The sequence below is a fragment of the Staurois parvus genome, unplaced genomic scaffold (genome assembly GCF_062004578.1).
Source record: "Staurois parvus isolate SC_StPar_1 unplaced genomic scaffold, SC_StPar_1.0 ptg001328l, whole genome shotgun sequence".
Lineage (NCBI taxonomy): Eukaryota > Metazoa > Chordata > Amphibia > Anura > Ranidae > Staurois > Staurois parvus.
Window position 1 is genome coordinate 304016 of NW_028319124.1, and position 15544 is coordinate 319559.

At 41.0% G+C, this 15544-nt stretch overlaps 1 protein-coding gene across 1 annotated transcript in view; it reads right to left on the reverse strand.

Annotated features, from left to right (window-relative positions):
• The window catches only part of LOC149436870 (adhesion G protein-coupled receptor E3-like), a 139190-nt gene that overhangs the window by 9145 nt on the left and 114501 nt on the right, over positions 1–15544 (reverse strand). Inside the window, exons 12-15 of the mRNA XM_089661217.1 lie at positions 14295–14489; positions 9203–9438; positions 7827–7887; positions 1460–1551 (exon numbers count right to left, since the gene is read on the reverse strand). Coding sequence (XP_089517343.1) covers positions 1460–1551; positions 7827–7887; positions 9203–9438; positions 14295–14489 — 584 coding nt within the window. The remainder of the gene's footprint in view (positions 1–1459; positions 1552–7826; positions 7888–9202; positions 9439–14294; positions 14490–15544) is intronic.

Sequence of the window (15544 nt, forward strand, 5' to 3'; positions counted from 1 at the left end):
GGCTTGGGCCTACTTGGACAGCACCCTGCCAACCGAGGTAGACAATCCCCTTGACTACTGGGCAACGAAACTTGACCTTTGGCCCCAACTAGCTGAATTTGCCCTTGAAAGGCTGTCATGCCCGGCCAGTAGCGTGGCATCGGAGCGCGTGTTTAGTGCGGCAGGAGGTATTGTAACTCCGCGGAGGACACGACTGTCCACCCAAAGTGTGGAGAGACTCACGTTTGTGAAAATGAATCAGGCGTGGATTAGTCTGGATTTCAAACCACCAGTTCCTGACACAACTGACTAAATCCGCCATGAATCATGCCCCAAACATGTTATTAGGGCCCCTGTACCGACTCCTCATGCTGCTGCCAGGCCCGTAATCTGTCATGGGCCCCTGTACCGCCTCCTCATGCTGCTGCCAGGTCCAGAGTGTGTCATGGGTCCCTGTACGGCCTCCCATTGCTGCTGTCTCCATCGCCACACTCTGCCATGTGCCACTTTCAGGTCTCCTCACACTGCTGGTGGGTTCCATTTTGTCATAGGGTGCTGTATGGCCTCCCATTGCTGCTGCCTCCACCGCCACACTGTGGCTCCACACTCTGGTTTTGGCCCCGTGACTGCCCAAATGAGTGAAGTGTGCGGTGATTCTAAGATCGACGGCACTCATCTGCATGTCATACTGACTGACAGTATTATTTCTCTTCCCCAGCAGACTCCAAGGGCATTTAAATTAAAGGTACAGTGTTCTGCACTAATATAAAGGCTCTCTGAAGCCTAGAAACACCCTTTTTATAAGTTAAATTCGCAGCGAATATATTCGGCTCGAATCAAATTTATTCCGCGAATTCGGCGAATCAGCCGAATCGAATTTTTGAATAATTCACTAATTTCTAATCTCAACCAATGATGGTCACTCATTTTCTGCCACTTATCCTAAAATACAGAAGTTAAAGTCCAAATCTGGACTTCCTCTACCTGTCCATCTTTCACAACCCACACAGATAGGTCCTTTTTTGCTTTTTGTACCTATTATTTTCAGAAGTCTTCATGTAGGCACACATACCAGAAGTCTTTAGGTAGGCACATGACATATAGGCTCCTTTTCCTCTTTAGATCAGGCCATGGCGATGGCCAATCTTCGATGATGCAGAGAACGTGCAGAAATGAGGACATCAGTGCCGCTCTCTGCATCGCCATATGTGAATACAGAAGGCCATAGTGATACTTTCTCTGTAATACCCTGTACTTAAAAAGATGTTCATAGTCTTGACCCTGAGTATTATTCCATGCAAAAGTCTGAGGACTTCCAGTGATGGAAAGCTTTAGGGGATAGCACCAAAAAGGAGATGAGTATTTCATATTACATCTCGAGGGAACCTTTTTTTTATTATATCATTGCATTGGGCTTTAAAGGCTCTAAATGTGACAAAATAAATGAATCTATTTTCTTGCATTCATTATCAAACCTTACCGAGTGTTCTTTAAAGTGGACACTTTGGTATTCAGTGAAGCCAACCTTTTTCTCAGGAGCACAACAGTGAGGATCAATAGAATTGTGTTTGCCTAAAGGAACAAAATGAATATAAAAACAAGAAAAAGACATATCATGGGATGCTGTTAACAATTTTCTAACATTTTATGACTCATTCATACCACAACACTGAGCGTTGCAATGCAAGAGTTGTTGTGCATTTATGCACACAGCATTGTGGGGAGTTAAACAGCATATTCTAAAATGAATGGGCTGAAACACAGTAACTCACAAAAAATAGGGCACACTGCAATTTATCACATACAGTATAGAATAGGCAGAGAGCATACAAGCATCGCATAACACCTTTCCTGTCATGGGTCTGCCCTTAAAACTGGTTTGAAGTATCCAATGCAAGTGACAGTGGCTTCATACTGTGTTAGATGCTTTCTTTAATCTAATAGCTGCTTATTAACAACTAATACCACTACTTACTAATATGTGTGAACCTTATGATGAAATTAGTTATATTTTTATTTTTTCTAGATTTGGAAAAGTACAAATACATTTTTGTCATGTTACAACCAAAAACGTAAATATATTTTGTGTGATAGACCAACATAAAGTTGCACATAATTGTGAAGTGGAAGGAAAATGATAAATTGTGGTCAAACTTTTTTACAAATAAATATCTGAAAAGTGGGGCGTGCATTTTTATTCAGCCCCCTTTACTCTGATACCCCTAACTAAAATTTAGTGGAACCAATTGCCTTCAGAAGTCACCGAATTAGTAAACAGAGTCAACCTGTGTGTATTTTAATCTCAGTATAAATACAGCTGTTCTCTGATGTTCTGTGAAGGTTTGTTAGAGAACATTAGTGAAGAAACAGCATCATGAAGGCCAAGGAACACACCAGACGGGTCAGAGATAAAGTTGTGAAGAAGTTTTAAGCAGGGTTAGGCTATAAAAAAAAATATCCCAAGCTTTGAACATCTCACAGAGCACTGTTTAATCCATCATCTGAAAATGGAAAGAGTATGGCACAACTGCAAACCTACCAAGACATGGCCGTCCACCTAAACTGACAGGCTGGGCAAGGAGACAACTATTAGTTCTGCACTCCACAAATCTGGCCTTTATGGAAGAGTGGCAAGAAGAAAGCCATTGTTGAAAGCAAGCCATAAGAAGTCCCGTTTGCAGTTTGCGAGAAACTATATGGGGGGACACAGCAAAGTTGTGGAAGGGGCTCTGACCTCACGACGTTGTCTCGGATAAGCATGGCGAGTATAGCAGAGACTGCAGGCCATGCGGACATTTTTTCTACTTGCTGCAAATGTTTTCCTACTTGCTGCAAACGTAATCAATGTGAGTGGTATATCCAGCAGTAATAAAATACATCTTTAAAAAGGATAAGGCACCATGGTTTCTTTTTCCCTTATGTTATCCATCCGTGATATACTGGAGAGAGATTGATACAGGAGGAAGGAGACCCCTGGAGGGGAAAAAGGTAGATATCTATCCATCCATTCATTCCTGACAAGCATCAGTCACATTCACTGCAGAAACCCCAGGTGGATTAAGATTCAATTACAACCATCTATTTGCCATTCGGAAAACCCCATATAGGAGGATTATCTCATCAGTCCTGTAAGGACAAAAAGCCAGTTTTGCCTATTTTTTTAGGCCAAACGTAAGGTGAGCGCATATTAAGACCACACTGCACTTGGATTGTGGGAGTAGTATTTCACCATTGCAATTCACATTGGAAGAGGACTTTTTTATGTGTATATTTTTTATGTGTATATATTTATTGATTTTTGCTCACCATTAGATTTCACTTATGATCACAAGCACAGTTATGGTGTATCAATTTTTTATGATGTTATAGGCAATAGATGATCAATTCCTGCATCATATATTATATTTTATATGTTATATTTTATTTTTTAATTTTCATTTATTTATATTGTTTGATTAGATTATCACACTATTACAGATCATTTATATAGGAGCGCGGCACTATCAGTACATTTATTTTTTATGTGGAAGAAGGTGCTCTGGTCAGATGAGACCAAAATTTAACTTTTTGGCCTAAAAGCAAAACACTATGTGTGGCAGAAAACTAACACTGCACATAACCCTGAACACATCAACCCCACCGTGAAACATGGTGGTGGCAGCATCATCATATTGTGGGGATGCTTTTCTTCAGCGGGGACAGGGAAGTTGGTCAGAGTTGATGGGAAGTTAGATAGAACCAAATACAGAGCAATCGTAGAAGAAAACATGTTAGAGTCTCCAAAAGACTTGAGACTGGGGTGCAGGTTCACCTTCCAGCAGGACAATGACAATAAACATACAGCCAGAGCTACAATGGAATGGTTTAGATCAAAGCATATTCATGTGTTAGAATGGCCCAGTCAAAGTTCAGACCTAAATCCAATTGGGAATCTGTAGCAAGACTTGAAACATGCTGTTCACAGATGCTCTCCATCCAATCTGACAGAGCTTGAGCTATTTTGCAAAGAAGAATGAGCAAAACTTTTACTCTCTGGATGTGCAAAGCTGGTAGAGACAAAAAGACTTGCAACTGTAATTGCAGCAAAAGGTGGTTCTACAAAGTATTGACTCGAGGGGGCTGAATACAAATGCCGCCACACTTTTCAGATATTTATGTGTAAAAAAATTTTGAAAACCATTTATGATTTTCCTTTCACTTCACAATTATGTGCCACTTTGTCTTGGGCGATCACATAAAATCCCAATAAAATACATTTATGTTTTTGGTTGCAACATGACAAAATGTAGAATATTTTAAGGGGGATGCATACTTTCTCAAGGCACTGTATATATATATATATATATATATATATATATATATATATATATATACATACACATACACACACTGCTCAAAAAGGAACACTTTGAAAGCACATCAAATCTCAATGGGGAAAAATGTCATGCTGGTTATCTATACTTATATGGACTGGGTAATGTGTTAGGAATGTAAGGATGCCCCATCGTTTGATGGAAATGAAATCTATCAACCTACAGAGGACTGAATTCGAAGACACCCTCAAAATCAAACTGAAATATGATGTAGCAGGCTAGTCCATTTTGCTGAAATTTCATTGCAGCAACTCATAATCAGTAGTTTGTTTGGCCCCCACGTGCTTGTATGCATGCCTGATGACGTCGGGGCATGCTCCTAATGAGACGACGGATGGTGTCCTGGGGTATTTCCTTCCAAATCTGAACTAGGACATCACTGAGCTCCTGGACAGTCTGAGGTGCAACCTGTTGGTGTCGGATGGACCAAAACATGATATCCCAGAGGTATTCTATTGGATTTAAGTCAGGTGAGCGTGGGGGCCATTCAATGGTATCAATGCCTTCATCCTCCAGGAACTGCCTGTATATTCTTGTCACATGAGGTTGGGCATTGTCGTGCACCAGGAGGAACCCAGGAACCACTGCACCAGCATATGATCTGACATTGGTTCCAAGGATTTCATCCCATATCTAACGGCAGTCAGGGTGCCATTGTCTAGCCTGTAGAGGTCTTTGCGTCCCTCCATGGATATGCCTCTCCAGACCATCAATGACCCACCACCAAAACAATCATGCTGAACGATGTAATAGGAAGCATAATGTTCTACATGGCTTCTTTAGACCCTTTCAGGTCTGTCACATGTGCTCAGGGTGAACCTGCTCTCATCTGTGAAAAGCACAGGGTGCTAGTGGCGGACCTGCTAATTTTGGTGATCAATGGCAAATGCCCTCAGGCCACCCTCATGAAGTCTGTTTCTGATTGTTTGGTCAGAGACATTCACACCAGTGGCCTGCTGGAGGTCATTTTGTAGGGCTCTGGCAATGCTCATCCTGTTTCTCCTTGCACAAAGAAGCAGATACCGGTCCTGCTGATGGGTTAAATACCTTCTATTATTTATTTATTTATTTATTACAGGTACTTATATAGCGCCATCAATTTACACAGCGCTTTACATATATATTGTACATTCACATCAGTCCCTAACCCTCAAGGGGCGTACAATCTACGGTCCCTAACTCACATTCATACATACACATACTAGGGCCAATTTATACAGGATCCAATTAACCTACCAGCATGTCTTTGGGGATTGTGGGAGGAAACCGGAGTACCCGGAGGAAACCCACGCAGGCACAGGGAGAACATGCAAACTCCAGGCAGGTGGTGCCATGGTTGGGATTCGAACCAATGACCCTAGTACTGCCAGGTGGAAGTGCTACTTCTATGACATTTTACAGCTCTCCTAGAGTAACTGTCTGTCTCCTGGAATCTCCTCCATGCTCTTGAGACTGTGCTGGGAGACACAACAAACCTTCTGGCAATGGCACGTATTTAAGTGCCATCCTGAAGGAGTTGGACTGCCTGTGCAACCTCTGTAGGGTCCAGGTATCGCCTCAAGCTACCAGTAGTGACACTGACCCTAGCCAAATGCAAAATTAGTGAAAACAGTCAGAAAAGATGAGTAGGGAAAAAAATATTAGTGGCCTCCACCTGTAAGACCATTCCTGTTTTGGGGGTCATCTCATTGTTGCCCATCTAGTGCACCTGTTGTTAATTTCATTAACACCAAAGCAGCTGAAACTGATTAACAACCCTCTCTGCAACTTAACTGACCAGATCAATATCTCAGGAGTTTAATTGACTTGCTGCTATACTCTGATTAAAAAGAATTGCTATATATAGTGATTGAGCTTACATATGGCATTTGTTAGGGATTTGTTTCACGACACCTTCCCATAGGTTTCCTGTAGATTTGAGATCTAAAGAGTTCATAAAGTATGTCGGTTCTTTTTACTGTAATATTTCTTCATTAAGACATAAATATAGGGAACTACATTATATTAAATATACATATTGTATTCAGATACATGTATCACTATGATTATTATTATTTTATTTTTCAAAAGATAGATGGATACACTTCCCTTCCCCTAAGATCTACCATAAATTCCAAGGTAATTATACACTAGGAATGAAGCCGTTCCTTGGCCAATTTGAAGGACTCTCATAGCTTCCAGCATTGAGCTACTACTATACTAATCCAGCCCTTCACAGAAGGAGAGGTAAAAAAAGCTGCTCTTTTTGGAGACAAATGACTGGGCAGGAGACTTCTAAAGCACACATGAAGATCACTCTGAGGAAAACACACACAGACACACACACACATTTTTTATCTCAAGAACATAATTACATTTCTTTACTTTGTTTTATATTCTGTATATTTATTCTGTCAAATTATGTGATTTTGTTATTAAACATATATTTTATTTTTACACAAGAATGGAAGGGCAATTCAATTTAAGCATACCTCACAAATAAAATGTATTTCTGTACATTTATGAGACATTTACAAAAATGACATTTTAATATGCTGTTTAAACAGGATCAATTACATAGATTTCTTCTATGCGGGCCAAGGGGGGATCTCTTCCTAGAAGTTTTACTTGACAAGACAGTTTTTAAAGAGGTATTTGTGAGTACAAGTCTATGGCTTATTATAATATAAGAGTTTATGAAGGTGTCATATGATGCTCTATAGTTTTCCCAAAGATTCTTAGTAAGGAAGGAAGGTAGGAAGGAAGGAAGGAAGGAAGGAAGGTAGGTAGGAAGGAGCAAAACTGTGGACACCGTATTTTAGATACACAATGGTGATTTTGAACTGAAAGAACACTTTTCAAGAATTTCTTTGCAGGATCATATCCTTTTATTTCATTTAAGTGCCGACTGTTTGTATCTAGTTGCATTTTAGCACAGTGCAAAACTCAAGACACTATGCATTGTCCTATGCTTTGTTGCCCTATGTTATGGAAGTGCACATATGCTATGGATGTGCTATGGGTTCCACACACCAACAAAACACAAAGGGGTGAATGGACCCTACTGCAGTTCAACATTTTTCCATCATATATTGTCACTGTGGCAACAGTTTTATGAGACAGGAAAAAAATAGCTAGAACCTTTGTTAGCCTTATTGCTGCATGGACTTATTCATACAAACAGAAAGGTTAATTTGAACATACAAAATATATATAAGTAAAGTGCTGCATGAATTGACAGCACTACACTGTATGTGTATAAGTACCTGTACAATTAATAATAAATTTACAATTTGCACAACACCTTTTCCAGGTAATTAATGATGCCTCTCCACAATGCTAGAGAGTCAATGCTTGCCAAAAGTCCCACCATTTTTCATAGTTCTGTGGAACTACTCTAAAGTGGACAGAGTTCACGTCATTTTTTAGGGGGAACTGAGGGTATGGCTTGTTACTTGAATAAGACAGTACATATGATGACCCAAGAGTACTTACACTGATGACTACACAGACTGGACCAAGGAAACTCCAGACAAGACTTGGATGAAGCCAGCAACTGGAGAAGACAGAAGCATAAAAAACTGTCACGGTGAATTAATGTTATTACATTGTCCATGGAAATGTTTCTTAAAATCATGAGACTATTCCCATTGATAGATCCTGACCTAATGTGGGTGATCTTAGCAAAGAACTATATTTTAAAGTGTATGGAAAATCATTTTGCAGCAGACATAGCATTTACAGTAATTCAAACAACTTACATCAATCAAAGTTTAATCTTTACTGTTATAGTACTACTATAAGAACTAATCTTTATATTCCTGTTTAATAAATTTATATAAATACCTTTCCAACATCAGTTAAGCGCAACAAGTTCCTTACTGTGGAGCTTCTTTGTTAACAAAGTTTTATTGTATGGTACCTGAAACATGGTTCTTAAGGTCTATAGATGTATTATAGTGCTCAGTTTCCCTGCTAAATTTAAATGCACTTTTACACGTGTCTACAGTCTGCATTACTTGAGAAATAAATGTGTAAATGAAAAATGTGTGTTATGTTGATTTCCAGCCATTAAACATTGAAGCAATAGTTTTTTTAAAATTACATCTTAATGAGCTTTTGAAACAAAAGTTTTATCACCAAAAATACTGTATGTGAGTTATTTTTTATCTATATGTGTTAGGACCAGGGGCGGACTGACAACTCATGGGGCTCCCGGGCAATAGGGGATCATGGGGCCCCTGTGTCCTTGCCCAAACTCAAAAAAGCCTATGAAAAAGGTATTAGGGGCATCTGATGGAGCCCCCTACTGACCCTGGGTTTCCAAATGGTCAGTCCGCCCCTGGTTAGGACCCAGCATTTATTGTGTTTATAATATTTATAGTATTTATAATATTTTATATAATATATTTTTTAAAATAATATTTTTAGGTAGTAGTAATCATAACGCTGCTGGAACGTCATCTCATGAGATTTGGGTTACCCGCATTCTCCAAGATATCATTGGAAGGGTGGTGACATCACTTCCCTCAGTACTGAAGGTGGGAGAAAGATAATTATATTAAACAAATTTTAGCCACAGCTTTATATTTCTATTTTTAGGATAGCGTTTCTAATCTTAGTGTAGCAAAGGGAGGAGCGGGGGATAGATGCCAAACAAAACCATAGCATTCAACCTAAACTTTTATATAACCTTATACTTGTAATACTTTCATATAAAAATCTAATGTGGCAAAACAAACCTATGACATCATAATATCACAGTCAAACTTATTGGCACCATTATAAAATATGCCCCAAAATTGCTGCCAATGTAAAACATTAATCATCTTTTCCATGGTAATAATATAAAATAAAATAGCAAAACTTACTATTTGAAAGAACAATACTTTTTGAAACCAACAGCTACTGTGACCCCCACAATCACAGTTGGCACTCCGAAGGCTAGAATACACATGATAGAAAATCTTGAGCGCTGAGAGGTCATATAATTGACTGCCCGCAGGTTTCGGACTGTCATGAATAGGAGAATGCTCTCCATAGACATCCAAGAGAATGCACATAGGAACAAGAAATGGAGTCCACCAGCAATGATGCTGCACACGAGCTGAATAAGTAAGAAAACAACAACTGTAATTACTTTTTTTTTCTAAATCTGTTGGATTTTAAAGTGCACCTGTTGTCCTCCCATCACCACCACCAACATCACCCCTAGTACCACATATTCACCTTTTATGTGCTATCCTTACCATTTTGCAGCTGCAAGGCACACAAGATGCCCCATGAAAGCTACACAGCATTCATATCACTACCTGAAAGTAGCTATGTACCCTACTCATATGGCAGAACTGGTGGCTAGTCCAGCCCACATGGATTGAAACACATTCTCCTCTATACCTGGGTGTTTTGTTTGCTCCCAGCAGTTGAACTCATTGGCAGGGGACTGCAGGACAGGTTAAAATATCCAGCTGGTGAGAGAGGATTAAAATAAAGTAATGGCTTTGCTCTGCATAGGGAAAAGGCAGAGCATTGCTTTAAGTCTTTTTGAAAATTAAAGCTGATTTTTTTTAGGAATGCATGTTTTTGTTTTTTTTTTTCCATTTGCATTTTTAACATGCATGAAGAAAAGGTGAGCAAAACAATTCATTATGGTAGAACAGAAAAATGACAAAAATGTTAAATATTGGATGATGCTCCTCATTTTAAAAACCCACTTATGGGTTGCCTTTCATGGACTCAAAGCTGAATGAGAGGTTTCTGTGAAGTATATAATAAATATATAATTCACCACAAGTAGCTGTAAATACTAGTGAAAATTTTTTGGCATCTCTAAAAGTTATAATGAGACAGTGGACGTGCTAATCTGCCGCCAACAGAAATCTATTTTTGTTAGACTTATACTTTAAAGAGGTTTTTAACTAGACGTTGCAGATATGTAGGTCCCCCTCTTATGACCTTGCTCATTAGAAGTTCAGCAGCTCTAAAGCTAATGCTATTCTTGGAGCTGTAGGTTCTACACAGCATTTTAGAAGATTTGTTTTTAATAGTTAGAAAAACGTAAGAAACTTCAAATGCAATAGCAGACTTTGAGCTTTTTAGTGGCTCATTTCAGGCAGCCAGTTGGCAGTTGTGATGAACTATCAAAGCAAGGTTCAGTTGGCTGGATGTTCGCAGCACCTTTGAACAAAAATGCAAACCCCAAACATAGCGCCCAAACCCCAGTGAAGTCTGCAGAACTTGAATCTTGTAATTTTTTTCTGACCTTTTTAGGGCCATTTGCAAGTTTCTTGCAATAAAAGGAGCATGAGTAGCTGGGCACTGCTATCGGAGACATGTATCAATACAAAAATAATTTTTTTTAACAAATACAACACAAGAAGCAACAAAAAAACCATGGAATTACATTAAAAGCTGGAAGAATGCTTTAAACCTGTATGTGAACTGGGACCCCTTGGCAAGGTACCCTTCTAATGTTAAAGGCATGTGACCTAGTATGTTTTGGGTGAAAATGACATGCTCGCTGGCCCTCCCTTTCCTGAATAAGAGTCTGGTATGGATTTTGAGTTGATCCTTACGTCTTTTTTTTGTTTGTTTGTCCCCGTTAAAAATTGATACCAGACTCCTATATAGAATAAGGGTCTGGTATGGATTTCGGTGGAAGCCCATGCCACTGTTTTTGTTTTTGCATGGGTCCTTTGTAAAAATTTACACCCAAATCCTATCTAGGATGAGGGTATGGATTTTAGAGGAGAGCCCAAATCATTTTTTTGCATGGTATTCTCCATAAAATCTATACCAGACCCTTGTCCAACTATACAGCCAGGCTAGTCAGGAAATGGATGGGGGGCAGCAAGTGTGCATCTCCTCTCTTCCTGTATCATACACATGCCATCATACACAGGTCAGATGCCCTCAACATTGTGAGGGTACCTGTTCAGGGGCCTATCATCATCCCAACATCTCGCCCCCATATCTCTGTGTCAGTGAAAACTGGGGTCTGTGGGGGGTGTACTGTAGAACGGGGGGCAGATTTCCTGCCCTCCCCCTATGTTAATGAGTGCATAGTACCCCTTGTCACTCACAAAAGAAAATCGACAAAGTAAATAAGAACATAAACTCCACAGAAAAAATATTTTTAATGCATGTCCCTCGATGCAAATACAACATCAATCACATCATCCAACGATGTTGATTCATCATTCATCATGATAAATATCACACTGAGGATCTGCTGACACAGTAGTTGAATGTCAACAAGTCAGCTAGGGATGCTGGCTAATGTTATTGACCAAATATATTCATGACCATATTTGGTTGCAAACGTTATTTGTCCCAATTTGAAGGAAGGTGGCAAGTGGGCATCCAGAAGATGTCATTTAGTGGTGGTGGTAATGCCACTACTACATGAATAGCTTCCGGCTGCAGCAAGTCAGTCTGGCCATATCTGGCCATTTAGTTATCCTATTTGGAGATCTTTAAACAGCTTGGGCTCTGGTCAAACTTTTGGAGGACCCAAACCCAAAGCTTATCCCTATGTCAGGAATGGACTCGGCACTGGTGGTGGGACTTACCTGCAGTGTGGGCTGCAGTACCAGGGCTGACCAGCGGGTGCTCTCAGCAGCCAGAAGCTCACTTCTGCAATCAGCCAAACCTGGGGCTGATTGCAGAAGGTGTATTTAAGGCATGACCAGGCCTGTGATCTGGGCCTTGGTGTATGTTTTCCCATGAGCCTCTGTACCTGGTATCCTGTGTTCCTGCTTCGTTGCTGACCCTGCTTGATCCTGACCTCTGCTGACCGTCTCCTGTTGAACCCCTGGCTTGCCTGACCATCCTTCTGCCTGATCCCCTGTACCGCGCTGCCCGTGAGTTACTGAACCCGGCTTGTGACCCTGACCATTCTCTGCCTGCTCCTTTGGTACCTTGCTGCCCGCACATTGCTGACCTGGCCCGTCTGACCACGCTAACTACTCTGCCATCCATCCATCCTGCACAGATCCAGCCGTCCCTGCTCACACCTTCTGCCTCTTCACATCAGGCTTCCTACCTGCACATACCTCTGGCGGATCCCTCTACCACTAGCAGGTGTACTCAGGGGCCGCGACCTGGTTCCTGTCTGCTCCAAGTCCATCCCCACCATCAGGGGCCCTGGTGAATAAGCAGACTGGGACTTAGACTCCGCGCCCTGGGGAATCCTGTCCTGAGGACCGCTAGAGGTACCACCAAACGGTCATTACAGAACCCTACGGCCGGCCTGACCATTCCACCTCTCCAGCCCTGACTACGCCTGTGTTCCTGCACCTACTAAGATTAGTGGAAGGTTGGTTTGTTCACTGTGCGTTTATATATATATATATCTGGGTGGCTAATAATAAACTGTATTATTATACTATACCTGAAACCTGCGTTTCCCTGTGTCTATCCACACCTTTCTGGTCATTACTAGATTCCTGACACCCTAGATGTCAGCAATTTAGGTAGCCGCTAGGGCTAGACTGGCCATTTGGGAACGCGGGCACTGCCCGAGGTCAGTAGGGGGCCTCATGAGATGCTCCTGGTACCTTTCATAGGCTTTTTGGGTGTGGTTTGAGTGTGGACAAGGACACAAGGGCGCCATGATCCCCTATTGCTCGGGGGCCCCATGAGTTGTCATTCCACTCCTGGGTAGTCGTTTAGGTAGGTATAACCTTCATTTTCAGCATCACAAAGATATTTTATTTATTTATTTCAGGTACTTATATAGCGCTGCCAGTTTACGCAGCACTTTACATATATATTGTACATTCACATCAGTCCCTAACCCTCAAGGGGCGTACAATCTAAAGTCCCTAACTCACATTCATACATACACATACTAGGGCCAATTTAGACAGGAGCTAATTCACCTACCAGCATGTCTTTGGAGTGTGGGAGGAAACCGGAGTACCCGGAGGAAACCCACGCATGCAAACTCCAGGCAGGTGGTGCCGTGGTTGGGATTCGAACCAACAACCCCAGTACTGCCAGGTGGAAGTGCTAACGAAGATATGCGCGTTACATTTTCTAGATGAAAGTCGAAAAACTTTCAAACATTTAAAGTTCATGTAAATGGAACATTATTCAGCCACATTTAAGCAACTCCATCTGAGTGTTCTGTGATGACAACACTAGGCTAACCCCTTAAGGGTTTTGTTGTATTGGATAGTGTTGGGAAGAGTTAAATCCTCTATGAGGTAAATTTTTTCATCTGTCTGTGCCACGCTGGGAACATTTCCCTTCATTTCCTATCTTGTTGGTGCAATAGAAAGTAAGAATAATTCTCCCCAAAGTGATGGGAATTCCCTTCACTTTGGGGAGATTTATTCTTACTTCCTTTTGCATCAACAAGGTAGGAAATGAAGGATAATTTTCCCAGTACAGTTACTAAAACCATAGTCTCTAAAGGAAGATCTTCCCGCATCTCATGGTCTCATGGCAACTCTAAAACTTTGGATATCCCCTTAGTCACCAAGATACACAGAGAGATGCATCCATCATGCAGGTACAAAATCTGCAATAAAAACTTGGTAGAGGGTCTATTCCTTCTATTCTCTTTCCAAAATAAAGAAAAAATCAAAGGTGAGCTGCTAGCTGGAAGTAGAATGTCCCCCCAAATTAATATTTCTGCTTTGGGTAGACAGGTAGCTTAAAAGTGGCTTGAGATAACTGATCCTAAAACTGCTTCTACACACCTCCTAACTCCTATACTAACTAACCTGTAGGATAAAGAAGCATGTACTTTCCTATTGTATGACCACTCCAGTCCAGTCATGGACTTCCTAACTGCATCTCCCATGTCATCCAGCAGAGGCTTCAGGGGAGACGAGGGAGTTGCATTTAAAACTGAAATTGTTTGCATAGCTTCCAGCTATCTGGTTGTTGCATGTTTATTGTAGACACAAGGATGAAAAGTCTGAAGAACATCCTGCACTAGACCTTACACCGTACCTTATTTTGGGTTTGAGTAAGACCTGCCAGAACAAGAAGCTGTGCCAGGAAGAGACATCCACAAATAGCTGTCAGGATGGAGGTGTGAGCACTCCTCACAGACCGGCAAAGGACGAAGGTAAGGAGAGAAAGTAACAGGCAGACAAGGGACACACTTAGTCCAATATAGGTAATAACCGTGAGAATTAAATCCTCCTGTAAAATAACAGACAAGCAATGTATCAAAAAAAAAAAGAACAGAAAAACAGAAGGTACTGCTTGTACAGAGCAGTGAAATCTATTTTTTTAGATTTGGATAAAGTAGAGATTCGATAAGACACCTGTCAGTTTTATATTTACTTTTTTAAACAAATGTTATTGAAATGTAACACATGCATTTCCTAAAGTTCAATTAGTCACCACGTGGTACAAGGCAGTGCCTTGCGCCACATTGAACTGAAAAAAGTAGTGCATTCACTACTTTTTTTCAGTGCATTGTGTCCGCACACACACAGTTGCCCATTTGACCAGTTAACATTTTTCTCATGTTACAGTTACAGTTTGCCTTTTAAAGTGTTACTAAACCCACAACGGTAAAATCAGTCTGTAGATGCAGTAAATCATGCTTGTTATACTCACTGTGGAACCTAAGGAGTTAATCCTCTGCATTGTGTAAAAAGGCTGCTTGATGCTGACTTCTCTGATCCTCCCCTTCTTCTACTGTCCCCATCTTATCTCCTGATAAGACATACTGTGTGGAGACATTCTGCACATGCTCAATTTGGTGTGTATTGCTAGAGAGGTTTTTTTTTTCTTGGGAGCGTGCATGTGATCAGCACAGGGCCAATCAGCACTGTCCAGACAGATGTCAGGGGTTCTGCATTTCTGCAGAACAGAAAGAAAACTCCTCCTACAAGCTTTAACCAGTGCTTTGCTGAACACTGATAGGAGTCACAAGACTGCTCTAGCCACTGATGAGAAAATGTATTTAGCAGTTTATATTAACTAAAATAATTGCATTTCCATGTTCTGTGTACTGTGGCAGACCAGATATAGTGAATGCAGGGTCCGGGGAGACCAGATATAGTGAATGCAGGGTCCGGGGAGACCAGATATAGTGAATGCAGAGTCCTGGGAGACCGGATATAGTGAATGCAGGGTCCGGGGAGACCAGATATAGTGAATGCAGGGTCCGGGGAGACCAGTTATAGTGAATGCAGAGTCCTGGGAGACCGGATATAGTGAATGCAGAGTCCTGGGTATATTAACAC